The following is a 16702-nucleotide window of genomic DNA, read 5'->3' as shown; positions in this document are numbered from 1 at the left end:
CCTGGTTTTACCATAGGAAAACTTAGGGTGAACTTGGTCTCCCCACTCCAGTTGTTTAAGATTCAACTGGAAAGCTCAGCTTGGTCAGAAGTACTTTCCAGACAGTATTTGCCCAGGACATTATGAGATCATCAGACCTTCCAGGTACTCACCCGCCTGTCTCCTGGGGTTTCAGGTGTACCAGTTGGACACAGGGCATTACCTCTGCAGGAACAAGTACTATGGCCGAGGGCTCTCCATTGAAGGCTTCCGCAGTGCCCTCTATCAGTACCTGCACAATGGCCTGGACCTGCGGCGTGACCTTTTTGAGCCCATCCTGAGCAAACTTCGGGGCCTGAAAGCTGTGCTGGAGCGGCAGGCCTCCTACCGGTTCTACTCCAGTTCCCTGCTTGTCATCTACGATGGCAAGGAGTGCCGGTCTGAGTCCTACCTGGACCGCCGGTCTGAGATGCGTCTCAAACACCTGGACACAGGGCTCCCTGAGGTGGCATCACCCTGTGGCTCTAGCACCAGTCCCAGCAGCACCAGCCCGGAGGCAGGCCCCTCCTCTCCACCCAAGGTGGATGTCCGCATGATCGACTTTGCACACAGCACATTCAAGGGCTTCCGGGATGACCCCACTGTGCACGATGGGCCTGACCGAGGCTATGTGTTTGGCCTGGAGAACCTCATCAGCATCATGGAACAGATGCGGGACGAGAACCAGTAGGCCCAGCTCTGGGCTCCCCAAAACCCCTTCCACTCCACCCGCAGGCAGGGACCATTGCTCTGAACTTGCCATGAGGACACACAGACTTGCTTTTAAAGGGTTATATTTCTCTTTGGTGTAAACTAAAAGAAATGTTTTTAGCTGTAGCCTGGAAATTCCATATATATAAAGTGAAGGAGAGCAGAACACATCCTCTCAGCCAGGCTTCTTAGCTCTGTGGCTCTGACTGCTGTGTCCATGCTGACTGAGGAAGGAGGAGGTGCCCCTGGTGGGCCTGGCAGCAGGGCCAGGTTGTCCTTGGACACTGGTTTCTCTTGCCTAGGTTTTTGGGGTCTGTGACTGCAGGGTCCTGCTGGTTGTGGGGTGAAGCCCTGAAATGGCGCAGGGCCCCTCTATGCTCACTCATCCCTTGTTCCTCAGAATTAGAAGGTTGGGTGCCCATCTTTTGGGGAACTTTGTATCTTGTGTTGCATCACGTGGCTCTTTAGCAGATGCCCCCAGGGCACCACAGGGCCAACAGCACACAGCTGGACACATCCTTTTTGGTTCTGACCGTGGTATGAGGCTAGATTTATGAAACTGTGCTGAAGCCAGCTATGGCCGAGGGCAGGTCTTGGGCTCCCTGGGCAGTGTATGGCATTTGAACCTGCTCCTCCTCATGCCTGCACAACCCAGTCAGCCTTTCTCACCAAGAGATCCCTTGCCTAAGGAGGCCATCCCCTCTTTCCCGCTGGAGGGGGCCCTGCTCTATTTACTGAGGAGAGTCAGTGTTCCAGCAGGCCTCTGTCTCTGGTGGCTCTGGCCCAGACAGTATTTGCAGTTCTTGTGCTGTGGATAGGAGTCCTCTTCCTCTAGCTCGGGCAGCTGTGCTGCCTTGGATGGGCTTCTCCTCCCAGGGTTCAAAGGCTGCTGGGTCTCCTCAGGGTCTCACCTCTCCCAGGCCAAGCTCAAGGCAGCAGCCCATTGTGAGGAGCTCCAGGCTTGTGAGGGAGAAGTTTAAGCTTGTTTGCTTATAGGGACATGGTGTGGGCACTGGATGCAAGTGTCCAGATTCTGCTAATGAGAGTTTTGTCTTATCGGTACTGGGGTCCATCAGTCTGTCCATTTGTCCATCTGTTAGCCCCTGTCTCTTGGGATCTTTCCCTTGGGGTATAGCCTTGTTCATTAGTAAATATTGATTTCCTTCACACTTCCCCTCAGCAAGATATTCTCATTACCATTTCTGAGGTGAGCTTTTGCCCCTGTGCCCTTCCTCAGCAGGTGCTACCTTTTTATAAAAAACTGGTAGCAGAATGAATTGGAGGAGGTATTTCCCTGCTGGCCCAGTACCCTCTCTGTGAGCATTGAGTGTGGTCCCCTCAGCACTCAACAGTGACAGTGGCACAGTGAAGGCCCAAGGGGTGACCCCTTCCTTTCCCAGGGTTTTAGTAATTTTTGATGCCAGCCCTGAATGGCACAGAGGCTTGCTACCTCTAAAACATGCGGTCAGGAGGTGGCACTGCTCGCACTTAGCCATTGCCAAGGTTAGTGCCCTAACCTCCAAGCCTAGGGCCACTGTCATTGTCACTTGTGGCATGTCCCTATTTGGGCATTAGAGGTAAGCCTGCCAGCCTGTGTCTGTAAGAAGCTTTGGTAAGTAATGGACTAATTTCATGGTCCATAGAGATGCAGCCCCACTCATCTTAAATGGGCTCCTAGATGGGATCCCATCTCTCTGGTGCCATTGGTGGGCAGGTTCCCATTTCTTGGGGCTAGGAGGGGGCAGCTTGCCTGTTTCTGATTAGTAATGACCATCTTTTCTCTTGTACTATTTTGTGGCTTCAGCCATAGGGGCAGTAGCTCTTCATTAGTGTGGATAGTCATTTCCTGGCAGGGCAGAGGCCAAGACAAAGGTTTGGGGGCCAGCTGGGACCCCCTTGTTGGAACCTCTCCAGCCTGGGGATGTGCTGTACCTCCTGAGTTCCTATATTTTGGGAGCAGATGCTGCCCCCATTCTGCTCTTCATCACGAGAGGCTGTACCCACTTATAGTCAGCGTTTTCCTGGCATTGAGCAGGGCTGGGATCTGCTGCTTCTCCCCCAGGGCAGGGTCCCTCCTTCTTTCAGCACTTTTGAACACTTGGGAGACCCAGCCTTGTTATCTGATGAGTGGTGGGCATGCGCATCTGCACATGCTGTTTGCCACTATTTTGCCCTGCTCCATGCCAGAGAGCCTTGTCCCTGCCAGGCCCTGTTTCCCCAGCCCCAACTTGGGACCAAAGTGCAAGACGGGATCACTGGTTGGGGCGCTCAAGCGACCCCTCTGTGTAGTGCTTCCCTGGGCCAAGTCGACACCAGCCCCCTAGCGGGGTGGGATGGGCGGTGCTTAAAAGAAAGGGGACCAGTGTAGCAACTTGCTGGGGACCCCACCCCTCTCATGTCCGGTCCTGTGCAGTGGGCGTGGGGTTTCTCCTAAGGGGCCAAAGGCCTGAGCTAGTTATGTAGCCACTGCTCACTTGCTCACGGCTGGCCATGTGCACACTCCTAGGTGCAGAATGCTTTGAACTTTAGAGCTGTTCAATTTGGTCTTTGTGCAGATTTAATGTTTTAGTGGAAAAAATTTGGGAGAATCCTGGGAAGGTCCTGGTTCCTTTGCTTCTCCGGGAACTGTAAGGCCTGGCCTCGAGGACCACTCTCTGCTCCACTTTGCTGGAAGCTGCCTAAGCCTGTCCACGCTGCCCGAGCCCTGCACCCGGATACTACACTTGGCTCCGGCCGTGTCCGGGCGCGGTTGCTTTTTCTTGGGACCTTGAGCGCGGGAGAGGGGGTGCTCGAGCCTTGGGCCGAGCCTGCCCCTTTCCGTACACCTAGCGCTGCCCGCCCCGCTTGTGTCTGAGGTCGTGTATGTCAAAATAAAGCCGCTAGAAACTGAGGCGTGTCCGTGTCTTTGAAAAAAAACCAAAAAACCCAGAAACTCGGGGTGGACTGGCCTAGTTCAGCCCTGCCTCCTCGCGCCCTCGGCCCCGCCCCAGTTCCTCCGGCAGGGCGGGGCCGGAAGCGGCTAGGGTGCGGCTGACCTGGGCCCGAGAGAACGGAAGCCTCGCCTGCGGCGCGAGCTCCGCCTTTGGATCCGCCAATGGCAAGCCGACCCGCGAATCCGGGTCCTGGTCCCCATGGCAGCCAGGCGCGCTCCGCTCTCATTGGCTGAGTCTGCCGGAATACCGCGTCGCGGCAATCCGACGCCGATGGCCGTGCCACGTATGCCGCAGCTGATTGGCCCGCCCGGGCTCCCGTCATACACTGGCGGACGCCAGCCAGAGTTGGCAGCTCGCTGCTTTCGCTTCGGCGTCGCGTACTAGCTTGCCGCTGACTTGGACCTAGCGTCAACGCGGACTGCGCGGACAAGGCAGAACAAGAGTTGGTCAGTCTGAAGCGTGAAGGGAGCGGGAGGGTGTCATAGGGGTCGGCTGGGCGGGCCGCGGACACCTCGGAGCCCGGGACTCACTCTGGCCTCCAGCAGGCGCAATGAAGGCACTGATCCTGGTGGGTGGCTACGGGACGCGCCTGCGGCCGCTGACGCTAAGCATACCGAAGCCGCTGGTGGATTTCTGCAATAAGCCCATTTTGCTGCACCAAGTGGAGGCGCTGGCCTCGGTAAGGCCCAGGGACGGGGTCTTGGTGGGATTTGGCAGGGTGAGGGACGGCCAGCGACAGGAGGGCAGGGATCCGTGCCTTCGGCTGAGCCCGCCTGAAGGCCGGCACTGTTCATTCCCACAGGCAGGCGTGGATCACGTGATTCTGGCCGTGAGCTATATGTCTCAGGTGTTGGAGAAGGAAATGAAGGCACAGGAGCAAAGGGTGAGGCACGGATTCTTGGCTTCTTCCCTTGGTCCCCGCTCAGCTTCCCACCCTAGTAGGAGGAACCTAACGGGGCCTTCTTCCTTCCAGCTAGGAATCCGAATCTCCATGTCCCATGAAGAGGAGCCTTTGGGAACAGGTCAGTAGAGACAAGAAGGTTCCTTGGGGAGGGTTTAGGGCCAGGAGAGGGGCAAGACTCTGCCTGCATGGGGCTTGCTGAGCCTGGGTCCAGAGGCTCAGACCTGGAAGATGATGGTGACCTCTTGCTCTTCCCCAGCTGGACCCCTGGCACTGGCCCGTGACCTGCTCTCTGAGACTGCGGAGCCTTTTTTTGTCCTGAACAGTGATGTCATCTGCGATTTTCCCTTCCAAGCCATGGTGCAGTTCCACCGCCACCATGGCCAGGAGGGCTCCATTCTGGTAAGGAAACAGGTCTTTCTTCTCCGATAACCCACCCCACCCCAGCCTCTCTCACCTCCCAGCTTTGAATTGCCCCAATGTTTTGGGTGCAGAACCATGCAGTATGTGCCTTTATGCATCTGGGGGCACAATCCCAGATATAAGACACCATGTACCTCAAGACTCAGGAGCCCTGGACTAGGTCTGAGGTCCCCCTGCACTCAGGTGACCAAAGTGGAGGAGCCCTCTAAGTATGGTGTGGTGGTGTGTGAGGCTGATACAGGCCGTATTCACCGGTTCGTGGAGAAGCCACAGGTGTTTGTGTCCAACAAGATCAATGCAGGCATGTACATCCTGAGCCCTGCAGTGCTGCAGCGCATCCAGGTGTGTAGAAGCCTGCTGCTGGGTGGGCCGGGGTAGGGCAGGCCACCACTGCCATGACCCTGCTCATGAGCTGCCCACTCCCACAGCTGCAGCCCACGTCCATTGAGAAGGAGATCTTCCCGGTCATGGCCAAGGAGGGGCAGCTCTATGCCATGGAGTTGCAGGGTGAGGCAGAGAGGCCACAGGGTTGGGGTGGTCTGTGGCTGGGCTGAGCTCCCTGATGCATTCTCTCCCTATAGGCTTCTGGATGGACATTGGGCAGCCCAAGGATTTCCTCACAGGCATGTGCCTCTTCCTGCAATCATTGCGACAGAAGCAACCTGAGCAACTGTGCTCAGGTCCTGGCATTGTGGGCAACGTGCTAGTGGTGAGACCCTTCCCTAGCCCATTATCAGCCTCCTCAATCTCAGGGGATAAATGGCTCAATTGTATTTTCCCCACTATCCTCAGGACCCTAGTGCCCGCATTGGCAAGAACTGCAGCATTGGCCCCAATGTGAGCCTGGGTCCTGGTGTAGTGGTGGAGGATGGTGTGTGTATCCGGCGGTGCACAGTGCTGCGAGATGCCCACATCCGCTCCCACTCCTGGCTTGAGTCCTGCATTGTAGGCTGGCGCTGCCGAGTGGGCCAATGGGTAAGACTCTGGGCTGGGCCAGATGGGAAGGGGTGGGAATGCCCATCTTGCTGACAAGGCCTGGCCCCTTCCCCCAAGGTGCGCATGGAGAATGTGACAGTGCTGGGCGAGGACGTCATAGTTAATGATGAGCTCTACCTTAACGGGGCCAGTGTGCTGCCCCACAAATCTATTGGTGAGTCGGTTCCGGAGCCTCGTATCATCATGTGAAGGGATGCTGCGGGGCTGGCTGAGCACCCCCTCTCCCCACCACCAGAGGGAACACTAGCTCAACACATCAGAAAGCCCTGGACTCACTGCCATTTGGCAGGGGAGGATTGGACAAGGGTGAAGCTATTGGACACCTGCCTTCTCCCATGGACATCACCTGGCAGGATTCTCACTAGGTATCCCCCACAAAGCCCACTCCCTCAAGAAGGGCCAAGCAAGAACTGTATGGAATAATAATTTAATGCTCATTGTGGCCCTGACTGAAAGTCAAGCTCAGGCACAATTAGGGCAAGGCTGGGCTCCCACCAACAAGGTTACACACAGACAAGAAGGTTGAGGGCGGGGGCTGGGGCGGGATGGGTGGGTGGGTACGAGCTTTGGGAGACAGGGCAAGGGGAGCTCATAAATAGGACCCAGCCTGAGTTTGACTTCAAGGGTGAAGGTTCCTGCTCTGTGGGTGAGGTGGGTCTAGGCAGCAGAGGAAGTGGCACTTGCATTGGCTGCCTTGTCCCAGTCCTCTACAGACACAATGGTGGCTTTGCAAAAGAAGCAATCCTTGTTGTTCATCAGGTGCTGGTTAATGCAGGCTCTATATAGCAGGGGAGGGCATGAGGGTGGTCTGTGTATCCCTGCTACTCCCCTGCCCAGCCCCCTGTTCCCATGGGGCCCACTTACTTGCAGGACTTGTGGCCACAGGGCTGGAACACAGCAGAAATGGGGTGAGCATAGCAGATGGGGCAGAGGTCTTCCTCACTGGTGGGCTGCAGGGAGCAGGGTGCAGGGTGGGCTGAGGTTGGATGCCTAGACAACTGGCAGTACACTGCACACAGCTGTGCTGATATGTATTTGAGGGATGTGAACCTGGGTGCTGTGGCCCCACTCACCAGAGAGGCAGCTGCTGCCTGGGCAGACGCAGTGGTCAGGTGTGCCAGCATCTGTTCCACCTGGGCCAGCTCCTCAACACTGATGTAATCTGTGTCTAGAGGGTGGCAGGAGGCGTCAGTAAAATATGGCCCTAAGACCCAGGGCCTTTTGAGTAATTCCAGCTTGGGAATTTGCTCTTAAGACCAGTGACCTGACCCAGCCCCAAATCCCCCTCTTCCCTGACCCACCCCCAACCAACTCACAGCTCTGTAGGGAGAAGTGCTTCCGGTCAGGGGCAGGTAGGGCAGTGCCAGGGGTAGGGGGCTCTGACTGCCCCAGGAGATAGCATATAGAGCGGAGCTGGAAGCAGGGATCAGCTAGGAGCACTGATGTGGCTCTCTCTATCCTAGGTGGGAGAGGGTGTAGAGGTTGTCAGAAAGTTGGGTCTGTCTGAAATCGCTTTTTATTGGAGGGGTGGGAAGTGTGTGACAATCCTGCCCACTTGGCACTATTGCCCCCTTCATTCCACCTCATCACTCTGCTTCTCTCCAATCCCCCCCCCATAAGTCAGTCCTACATCGCAGGAAAGGGTCACACAGCTTAACCGTTTAAAGAAAACAAATAAAGGACATTGTGGCTCAAAGGTGTGCTTCCCAGGCTTCCCCTTCTACTCTTCCGGAAGATGGGCGCTGTGGAAAGTCACCAGCCAAGCACAGGCTGGACCACTGGGGCCAGAATGGCCCCCCCTGTCTGGCGGTCGCGCTAGGGCCCATAAACCGCCCGGGGTTGGCGCTGCCCCGCCCCTCCAACGGGAGCCAATGCGAGCCTGAGGCTCCGCCCCCAGGGCAAGCGCCTTCAGGGGAAGAGTATTTAGAAGCTGAGCGCTCAGGAAGGCGGAAAGCCGGGGAAGCCCGGGAAGGGAGTGATGAGCCAAGTGTGGCCCTAGCTCACAACTCAAAACCTGGAACCTGCAAGCTGGAGCCGCTGGCCTTGTGAGGTGGAGCCTGCATCCCGCCTCTGTCTATCCCTTTTTCAGCGCCCCGCCAGAGCCCAAGTGGGTGAGTCTCGGAGCTGCTCCCTGCTCGGAACCGCCCTGTCCCATCCCTAGCAGTGGCCAACATGGCCCGGCTGGTACTACAGGGCACACTGCTGTGCATGCTGCGCATTGGGTTAGGCACCCTGGACTCCGAGGGCTTCCTGCCCCCTGCACCCCATAACTGCCCCTACAAATGTGTCTGCGCTGCCGACCTGCTGAGCTGCGCTGGCCTGGGGCTCCAGGACGTGCCAGTTGCATTACCAGCCGCAGCCGCAGACCTCGACCTGAGCCACAATGCGCTCCAGCGCCTGCACCCTGGTTGGTTGGCCCCCCTTGCCCGGCTCCGCGCCCTGCGTTTAAATCACAACGAGCTAGAAGTGCTAGGTCGCGGAGTTTTCACCAATGCCAGCAGCCTGCGGCTGCTCGATTTATCATCTAACGCCCTGCGGGCACTTGGCCGCAACGACCTCGATGGGCTGGGGGCACTAGAGATGCTATTTCTGTTCAATAACCGCCTGGCACACTTGGACGAGCATGCCTTCCGAGGGCTGGACACACTCAGTCGTCTCTACCTGGGCTGCAATGAACTCACGTCCTTCTCTTTCCACCACCTACACGGTCTGGAGGTGACCCACTTACGTACTCTGGATCTCTCCTCCAACCGCCTGGGACACATCCCTGTACCTGACCTGGCCGCACTGCCAGCCTTCCTCAAAAACGGCCTTTATTTGCACAACAACCCGCTACCCTGCGACTGCCGCCTCTACCACCTGCTGCAGCGCTGGCGCCAGCGGGGGCTCAGCGCTGTGAGCGACTTCACGCGTGAATACATGTGCTTGGCCTTCAAGGTACCTGCTTCTAGAGTGCGATTCTTTGAGCACAGCCGTGTTTTTGAGAACTGCTCAGCTGCCCTGGCTGGGGGCATAGAGCGGCCTGAAGAGCAGCTGCACGTGCAGGTGGGGCAGTCCCTGAAGCTGCACTGCAACACCAGCGCCCCAGCTGGGCGCATTGCCTGGGTCTCACCACAGCATGAGCTGTTGGTGGCACCAGGATCTCGCAATGGCAGCATTGCAGTGCTGGCTGATGGCACCCTGGCCATCAGCAACGTGCAGCTGTGGCATGAGGGTGTCTTTGTGTGCCTGGCCACTGGGCCCCATCTGCACCACAACCAGACGCATGAGTACAACGTGAGTGTACACTTCCTGCACCCTGAGCCTGAGGCTTTCAACACGGGCTTTACTACACTGCTGGGCTGTGCCGTGGGCCTAGGGCTTGTGCTGCTCTACCTGTTCGCACCACCCTGTCCCGGCTGTCGCCGCTGCTACCATCGCACCTGCCGCTGCCGACGCTGGCCCCGAACACCCAGCCCACTCCAGGACCTGAGTGCGCAGTCCTCAGTGCTCAGCACCACGCCACCTAATGCACCCAGTCACAAGGCCAGTGTCCACAAGCATGTGGTCTTTCTGGAGCCTGGCAGAAGGGGACTCAATGGTCGTGTGCAACTGGCAATAGCTGAGGACTTTGATCTCTACAATCCCATGGGGCTTCGGCTCAAGGTGGGTTCTGAGTCCACTAGCTCCACAGGCTCTGAGGGCCTGGTGATGACCTAGGTTGCCTAGGGCCACCCCTCCCCACCCTCGGCCCCCCAGGCCACTGCTTACCCACTGCTTGCCCTGCTCCCTGCTGCTGCCCAGAGAACTGCCAGATGCTGGTGGGAGGGACTAGGCTTGGTCCTCCAGTCTCTCTTATGGGCCTTGACATAAACCACAGTAACCCCACTTACTGGTAGAGGGGTTGAGGTCCCTCCCTAGTACAGGACCTAATAGGGCCTGCTTGTGCCCACTTTCCTTGGGATCTCCTGCCCAAGTGTCCTGTGAGGACCGGAATCGAGGCCCATCTGGAAGAGCCTTGCGTTAAGAGCCCCAGGTTCACTCGCTGGGGCTGAGGCAGCTGAGGAGCGGTGGTGAAGAACTGGAGCATGACCAACTTTCTCTTCCCGAGGGGACTGGAAGGGAGTGGCCCACAGGGGAAGAGGAGGAGAACCTCAGAGGAAGACTCAGTCCCCATCCCAGGAATGGAACAAGGAATTACCAGCCCGCCCTCTGGTGAAATGCACGACTCTCCAGGCAGCAACGTTCAACCTACTTGAAGCTTCACAAGTCCAAGCACAGTCTGGTGGGGAGGCATGAAATCTCCCTTCTCAAAAGACCCCCAGAGGCACTGCAGGCCACTCTAAGCAGAATCTCCCCACAAGCTTGTGAGTCAGCGCTAAGGGGCACCATGGTCTGTGCTCCCAGCTTTTCAGCAGTAAAAAGCCAGCTGAGCATGGTTAAGATGGGAGGGCTGAGCCTGAACTCCCTGTCCCCTGAGGGTAGAGTCCTCTTAAGGGCTGGCACTGGTCTTGGCCTAATGGCGGAAGCAGTGCCCTGGCTTCATAAGCACCTCACCACTCCCACTGCAGGGAGGCAGGGAAGTGGGGACTGGGGAACCCCTCCCAAGTAGGGAATGAGCTGGGGGGGATCCCCACAAATGTCCTGGATCCAGTTATCTTCGAGTTTCTAATAAAGGCAGTATGTGCTCATTCCTGGAGCCTCTGCAGATGCAGGTAGCAGTGTGTGTTCTCAGCTCTTAACCCCAGCAGTGCTGTCCTGGACATTACAGGATGGCACCCGTCCCTGCCAAAGTCTTGGTTCCCCTGCCCTTGCCTGAGCTATGGCCACAGCCAGGGGCTTTCCCCATGGGCCAGGGCACCCTGCTCTGCTGTGGTCCAGGATTCTCCCACCTTGAGCTGCTGCTGCTGCAGCCACCTAGTTTGGCAGTTCACTAGCTTCCTTCCGTCTGCAGCGTGATGCTGGGGTCCATATGAGAAATGACGAATCGGCTTCGGAGAGGCCCTGCCCAGCTCCCTCCCCATCAGACAAGCCCAGCTCCCACAGGAGCTTAGCACTCACCCTGAAGCTGGGCCATGCACTAGGAGCCGCACCAGGATGCCTGTCACGGCCACTAGAATAGGGTAGTGGTCCACACTCTCCAGGCCTAAGGGGAAGGGAAGCAAGGGGGTGAGCTACCCATCCATTCCTGCTGCAGGGGCTCCATCCCTGCCTGGCTGACATCATCCAGGCTTCCCACTGTTCTCCCCACGGAAGGCTGAACGGGGCTGGGGGTGCTAAGCCCAACTGTCCTCATACTGAAGAAAGACTCGACAGCACTGCTTCCGGCAGAGGAGCCAAGGCCCGTGGTGTGTTGGGTGCAGGGCATCTAGGTCCTTACCAGGTAGCCGCAGGGTGACCACACGGTCAAACAGGTTCCTCTCGGCTGTCACTCGGTTCAGCACCTGGTTCAGCAGCTGTGAGGACAGAGGCCCGTTGGTGGATGGGTGGGCTCACTACTGAGGTGTCCCCAGGGTCCCAACCCTCCTGCCCCAGACGGACACACCTGTGCAAGACGCCGCAGCAGCATCTCCGAGGTAGGCTGGGCCCAGTCGAGAAATATCTCAGGCACTAGTGTGATGGTCATCTCCAGGACACGCAGCAGGCTGACCGAGAGGTCAAAGCAGGTAGCACAGACCTTGAGCTGCCGGCTGTCCACGAAGTTCCGCTCCAGGCGTTCAGCAGCCTGCTGGATCTGAGTCATCGACGGGTGGGTGGGTGGAGAGCAGTGAGTGGCCTGGCCACACTTGCTTCTGCAACACCATGGCCCATAAGCTCCCCCCCGCCCCATGACCCACCTCCTGAATCATGCCGATGAACTCAGAGAAGGCCCAGTTGAGCTGGTTGAGGACGCTGTTGAGGAAGCTAGGTGCCACGTCAGGGCCCTCTCGCAACAGGTCTGCCATGTGCTGCTGCAGCAGGGTGGAAGGGCAGGGCTCTACATGGGCATGGGGAGGGGATGTCATCAGGGACTCCTGTCAGTGGCCCCTGACTGTTGCGTCTGTCCTCACTCATTAGGCCATAAATTTAAGAACAGAAAGATGTCTGGCTCCTTGGGAATGCTCAGGTCATGAAGGCAAGGGACATGGTGCAGTGTTGCTTGGGGGTTATGGCTAAATCTGTCCCCCTCCCTCTGCCGGGCAAACCACAGGCTGCAATTGTTTCCCACCCCCACCCCCAGTTCTAGAGCGGTTCCCTAGCACCAGCCTGATCCCCAGCAAGTTCTCAATCACATGCCCGCCCTCCAGAGAGGGCTAGACCCAGACATGGCAACCTAGATACCTCTTCACTTGTACCAAGGCCATTTTACCCAAGAGCCTACTCTGGGCCCTGCCAGACTCCACTGTCCTCTGCTGTCCTTGGCCTGGCCTTGGCATAAGGCCCAGGTGGTGGGAGCCAAGTCTGGGCTGACAGGCAGCAGTAACCAGAGACCTCAGCCACACCCAGCTGGGCATACCTCCTCTGTGGAAATCAATAGTTCCTGAGGCAGAAGGGCATGTATCTGGCCCCAGTGCTGCTCTCCGCTTGCAGCTCAGGTCCAGCCTAGAGGCAGGACCAAGGCAACTGGCAAGGGCTTGCTCTGACTTTGTGCAAGGCACTTGAGCTCTGGGGATGCATTAGGCCCAAACACTGCCCACAAGGGCAGAAACATACCACGTGGGCCACAGCGTGTGGCAGGCAGACTCTGCAAGCAAGACAGCCCAAGGCCCTGGGCTGGGCCTAATGAAGGTCTTTAGGCTCATAGGGTTTGTTGGACCACAGGGGCCAGGAAAGAAAACGCAGACCTCGCTCCCAACCAAAGGCCACTTCCTCTAGGAAGCCCCACAGACACCCTTTGGGGCCCTGGGCAATCTTAAGTCTGTGCCCCTGCCTTGACTCAGGTATCCAAGGTCTGACAGCAGTAGATGAAAATGAAAGGGCAGAAAAATATGGTGTTGGGATGAAGCTGGAAGTCAGGGAGCTGGCTCAGAGGGCAAGGGACAGGGTCCTTACTTTGAACGAGCTGCCAGCAGGCTGTGAAGCTGCTCCCCCTTTTCACTGTAGTAACCCACACAGAGTGTTCAGGACCAAAGGGCACACATGGGACTGGACAGCAATGAGGAACAGTCCCAGTGTCCTTGGACTGGGAGCAAGCAAGAAAACAGAAACCCAAGGGGACAGACAGGGAGTTTGGGGCCCAACGTCAGGGCAGGACTGGGGCTGGATGAAGTGGGAAAGTCTGAGGACCCAAAAAAGCAGTGGGTGAGGGCCCCCAGCCTACCAAACCTGGATACTCACTCTGGAGGCTGGGCAAATTGGCGTCCTCAGGTTTGGTTTTCAGCAGGTGTGGCAGCCGTGTATAGCGGTACCCGAACCCACAGCCCTGGGCGGGGGTAAGGTGGGGATGGTTAATGGGGCAAGTAATGCCCCCCTCCAGCCAGTCTCAGCCATGTCCCCTCACCTCCCCTCCAGCCAGGCTTACCCTCCAGAGCCGCACCAGGATCCAGTTGGTCTGGGCCCAGGGCCGCTGTTCATAGGGAGCCAGGAGGCTCCTCACCATGGCAATGCGCCTGCGAGGGCAATGGGTGGTAGGCACGGGGTGAGGCTAGCGCCACGCAGGGCACAGTGCGTGCCCCCCTGCCCCAGACCCCCACTCACTGCTCCTCAGGGATCCGCTCCACGGCCCGCAGGGAGTTTGGGTAGCACACATAGCTGGCCAGGGCCTGCATCAGTGAGTCACGGATGTCTGCTGGGACAGGCCACACCTCAGCAGGTGCCTGGCATGACCCCTGATACCCATGCCTCCTGCCCACCTGGTTGGCATTCTCCACAGAAAACAGCCAGCCAGAGGTGCCATCCCATCCCTGTCCCCCTGAGCCCTCTGGAGGGCGCCTCACCAGTGCCCACGATGCGTGTGTCAGCAAAGTGCTTGGCAAGGATGGCAGCCAGGCGGGTCAGGGTCTCTTCATAGCCTGCAGGGTAGGGGAGTAGGAGCAGCTGATTGGGAGTGTGGACTCCAGAGGCAGCACACCCCTTGCTGGGCTGGTCTGGGTAGCAGGCTCCACGGCCAAGCCGGCATGTGGGGACTTGAGGCAAGGCTTTCAGGAACAGTTGTTAAGAGACTAAGTCAGAGACTCACTGCGGGGGTTGGGGTAGGTTCTGGCAAGACTCCTGCCTGGCCTCAAACCCATCTCAGTGCCCACAGTCCCCTGGGCACCCACAGCTCCACCTCTGAGGACAAAGGCTTTACCTAAGCAGGGAACAGGCCAGGGGCCTGACAGTGCACAGCCTACTCCAGATATAAACTGCTGAGCCCAGCTTGGAACCAGTGGTCTGCAAGAAGCCCAGACTCCTAGGGGCCACCAGTAGCCCCTAGCCCCCTCCCCCACCGCCCCACCTCCTTGCTGTGGTCTGCAAAGAGAAACGACTCTGGCCCTGCATGGGATGCCACACCCCATGGCCAGTGTCATGGTGGCAGGGCAAGAGGCCAGCTGGCTCCTGGGCCACACAGCAGCACCAAGAAGCAAGTCAAAGCCAGGGTGGGGCAGGCGGCAGGTATCCCCACACCCTGTACTCCATTCTGCCTCTTTTCCTCCCACACCAGAGAGAAGCTGCAAGTGCTAGGCTGCCAGTACTAGGGCAGAGCTCACCACCATGTGGGACTTTTGCAAGTGCTTGCATGATGCTGCAGAATAGAGTAGGAGCTGCCTTCTTCCTCCCCAAGTGCATGTGTGCTGCCAGGCCACGGGGGTTCAATCCAAAGGCCCCCTTTTCTGTCCCTTCCCAGGCTGAACGGCCCATCACCTGTGAGCTCCTCCATGCTGTGTACAGGGCCAAAGTAATTCTTGAGAGCGCTGTAGCTGTTGATGGCCACACTGAGGTAGAACTCAGGCATGAAGGCAAAGAGAGGACCCGTGCGGTCGCCATGCTCAATGGTCCGCAGGCAGACACGCAGCAGCCAATAGATGTCCTGCATCTTCTCCTGCGGGAGGCACACAGGGCGAGGGGGGCTGTTGAGGGGAAAGGTCATGGGGGCATGGCCCAGTCTGGGGACTAGCAAAGGCCTCCCAGGAACATGCCATGAGAACTGAGAACTGGATTCTAGGAAGCAGGAGCAGTGGCACAGGTAGGGGTGATTGAGTACCACACTGGGGGATCAAGAAGAGCCACCCAGCCTGGACAGGGCAGCACTACCACCTGGAATAAACCAGAACTCTGGTTTGCATATCTGTAAGATATGCAAGTTTTTAATCAAGAAGATACTGTATGACCAGAAGCCTGGGTTGCAACACTGCCCAGATCAGAAGGGGCTGCAGGGGCAAGTGGGGACAAGGCAGTGACGAAGCTACAGCCTCATCTGGGCCTGAGACAGCAGAGGTATGGGGTGTCCAGGAATGGGGATGCACCCCTGGGCTGCTGGGGCAAGGGAACGGTTACCACAAGAATGGGGACCACATTTCAGAAAGGGGATGGGGTCTCCGTGGAGGTCACAGGCCTGGAGGAGAAGCAGGCCTGGTGAGGGGCAGAGGGGATGTGGCTTAGGACATGGGAGGCATGAGATGCCTAGCTGCCCAAAGCAGTGATGTTGAGGAGGCAAGTATAAATTTGGTCTGGAGCTCAAAGGAGAAGGTGCTGTGAAGTCCAGAGGCAGCGTGCCCGCTGGTGGAACAGAGGCCACAATAAGCAGATAAAACCTGCCAAGGGCACTGTTCCCCACTGTATGGTTTCTAGACAGTCTATCAGGATCCCACATAAGGGCCCAGGAGGGGTCACCAACAAGAATGAGGCCCTAGACCCCAGTCCAGGCCCAGAGCACCCACATCTCTTAAAGAGCATCTGCACTTTCCACCAACTCTCTGATGTGATCTCAAACCTGGGAGCCTGGGAAGTTGTAAGCAAGAAATCAGAGTGGGCCTGAGCCCAGGTGTGCACAAGGGCCATGGGCCAGGAGGCCTGCGGGAAGCCGGCACCAGAAGGCCAAGAATCTGAGGAGGGGATGGCCAAGGGCCACTGTAATGGGAGAGGAGGTGTGTCCACAAAGGGAGGGGGGAGCTCAACAGACACGCTGCAAGACTCTCAGAGAAGCAGAGGAGCCTGAGCTGGGCCACAAGTGAGGGAAGATGAGGAAGGCAAGTCACAAGGAAGGGAGATAGTGGGCGCTGTGAGCAGATGCAGAGTCAGGGAAAGGCACCAGGGACTTTTACTAATGGGAGGAACTAAATGAGCAGGAGGCAAAAGTGTATAAGCACTTAAGATGCAGAAGCAAAAAAGGCAGTTCAACATGATAGAGGCTGTAGTGTGAAAGGTTCACAGCTAACATCATACTTAATGGTCAAAGAATGATAGGCTTCCCACTAAGCTCAAGAACAAGACAAGGCTATCTGCTTTCACCACTTCTTTCAATACAGTATTGGGAGTTCTAGTCGGAATTAGGAAAGAAAAAGTAGTAAAAAGCATATACATTAGAAAGGAGGGAGTAAAATTATCTCTTTGCAAATAACATGATCTCATACAGAGAACAAACACCCTAAAGATTCCACAAAAAGAAACAAAAATAAAAATAAACAAGTGGGACCTAATTAAACTTACAAGCATTTGCACAGCAAAGGAAACCATAAACAAAAAAAGAGAACCTACAGATTAGAAGAAAATATTTGCAAATGATGCAACCCAGAAGTGTTTAATCTCCAAAATATACAAACAGCTCATACAACTCAACAAC

At 57.2% G+C, this 16702-nt stretch overlaps 4 protein-coding genes across 11 annotated transcripts in view; 3 read left to right on the top strand and 1 right to left on the bottom strand.

The window, feature by feature from the left end:
• Positions 1 to 3619, top strand: part of IP6K1 (inositol hexakisphosphate kinase 1) — a 62016-nt gene extending 58397 nt beyond the window's left edge. For both annotated transcript variants that reach the window (XM_047774514.1, XM_047774520.1), the window contains exon 6: positions 176 to 3619. In XM_047774514.1, the coding sequence (XP_047630470.1) occupies positions 176 to 709 (534 nt within the window). In that variant the 3' untranslated portion in view covers positions 710 to 3619. The remainder of the gene's footprint in view (positions 1 to 175) is intronic.
• A 349-nt stretch (positions 3620 to 3968) lies between these two features.
• Positions 3969 to 7678, top strand: GMPPB (GDP-mannose pyrophosphorylase B). The gene is made up of 10 exons (XM_047774527.1): positions 3969 to 4108; positions 4205 to 4341; positions 4465 to 4545; positions 4636 to 4684; positions 4823 to 4965; positions 5170 to 5328; positions 5415 to 5493; positions 5568 to 5695; positions 5779 to 5961; positions 6040 to 7678. Exons 2-10 carry the CDS (start codon positions 4213 to 4215, stop codon positions 6169 to 6171), a joined length of 1083 nt encoding a protein of 360 aa, XP_047630483.1. The 5' UTR covers positions 3969 to 4108; positions 4205 to 4212; the 3' UTR covers positions 6172 to 7678.
• RNF123 (ring finger protein 123) overlaps positions 6394 to 16702 on the bottom strand; it is a 32840-nt gene continuing 22531 nt past the window's right edge. For 6 of the 7 annotated variants that reach the window (XM_047774426.1, XM_047774405.1, XM_047774438.1 and 3 more), the window contains 12 exons: positions 14785 to 14962; positions 13878 to 13952; positions 13639 to 13726; positions 13463 to 13550; positions 13279 to 13363; positions 11799 to 11938; positions 11507 to 11695; positions 11342 to 11417; positions 11023 to 11107; positions 7299 to 7441; positions 6847 to 7150; positions 6394 to 6760 (listed from right to left, as the gene is read on the bottom strand). In XM_047774426.1, the coding sequence (XP_047630382.1) occupies positions 6640 to 6760; positions 6847 to 7150; positions 7299 to 7441; positions 11023 to 11107; positions 11342 to 11417; positions 11507 to 11695; positions 11799 to 11938; positions 13279 to 13363; positions 13463 to 13550; positions 13639 to 13726; positions 13878 to 13952; positions 14785 to 14962 (1572 nt within the window). In that variant the 3' untranslated portion in view covers positions 6394 to 6639. The remainder of the gene's footprint in view (positions 6761 to 6846; positions 7151 to 7298; positions 7442 to 11022; positions 11108 to 11341; positions 11418 to 11506; positions 11696 to 11798; positions 11939 to 13278; positions 13364 to 13462; positions 13551 to 13638; positions 13727 to 13877; positions 13953 to 14784; positions 14963 to 16702) is intronic. The other variant, XM_047774444.1, reaches the window with a different exon arrangement.
• On the top strand, positions 7817 to 10679 carry AMIGO3 (adhesion molecule with Ig like domain 3). Its single transcript, XM_047774507.1, has one exon. The coding sequence runs from the start codon at positions 8155 to 8157 to the stop codon at positions 9679 to 9681; it is 1527 nt and encodes a 508-aa protein (XP_047630463.1). The 5' UTR covers positions 7817 to 8154; the 3' UTR covers positions 9682 to 10679.

The sequence above is a fragment of the Phacochoerus africanus genome, chromosome 1 (genome assembly GCF_016906955.1).
Source record: "Phacochoerus africanus isolate WHEZ1 chromosome 1, ROS_Pafr_v1, whole genome shotgun sequence".
Classification (NCBI taxonomy): domain Eukaryota; kingdom Metazoa; phylum Chordata; class Mammalia; order Artiodactyla; family Suidae; genus Phacochoerus; species Phacochoerus africanus.
This window is presented reverse-complemented; position numbering and strand designations above follow the sequence as displayed.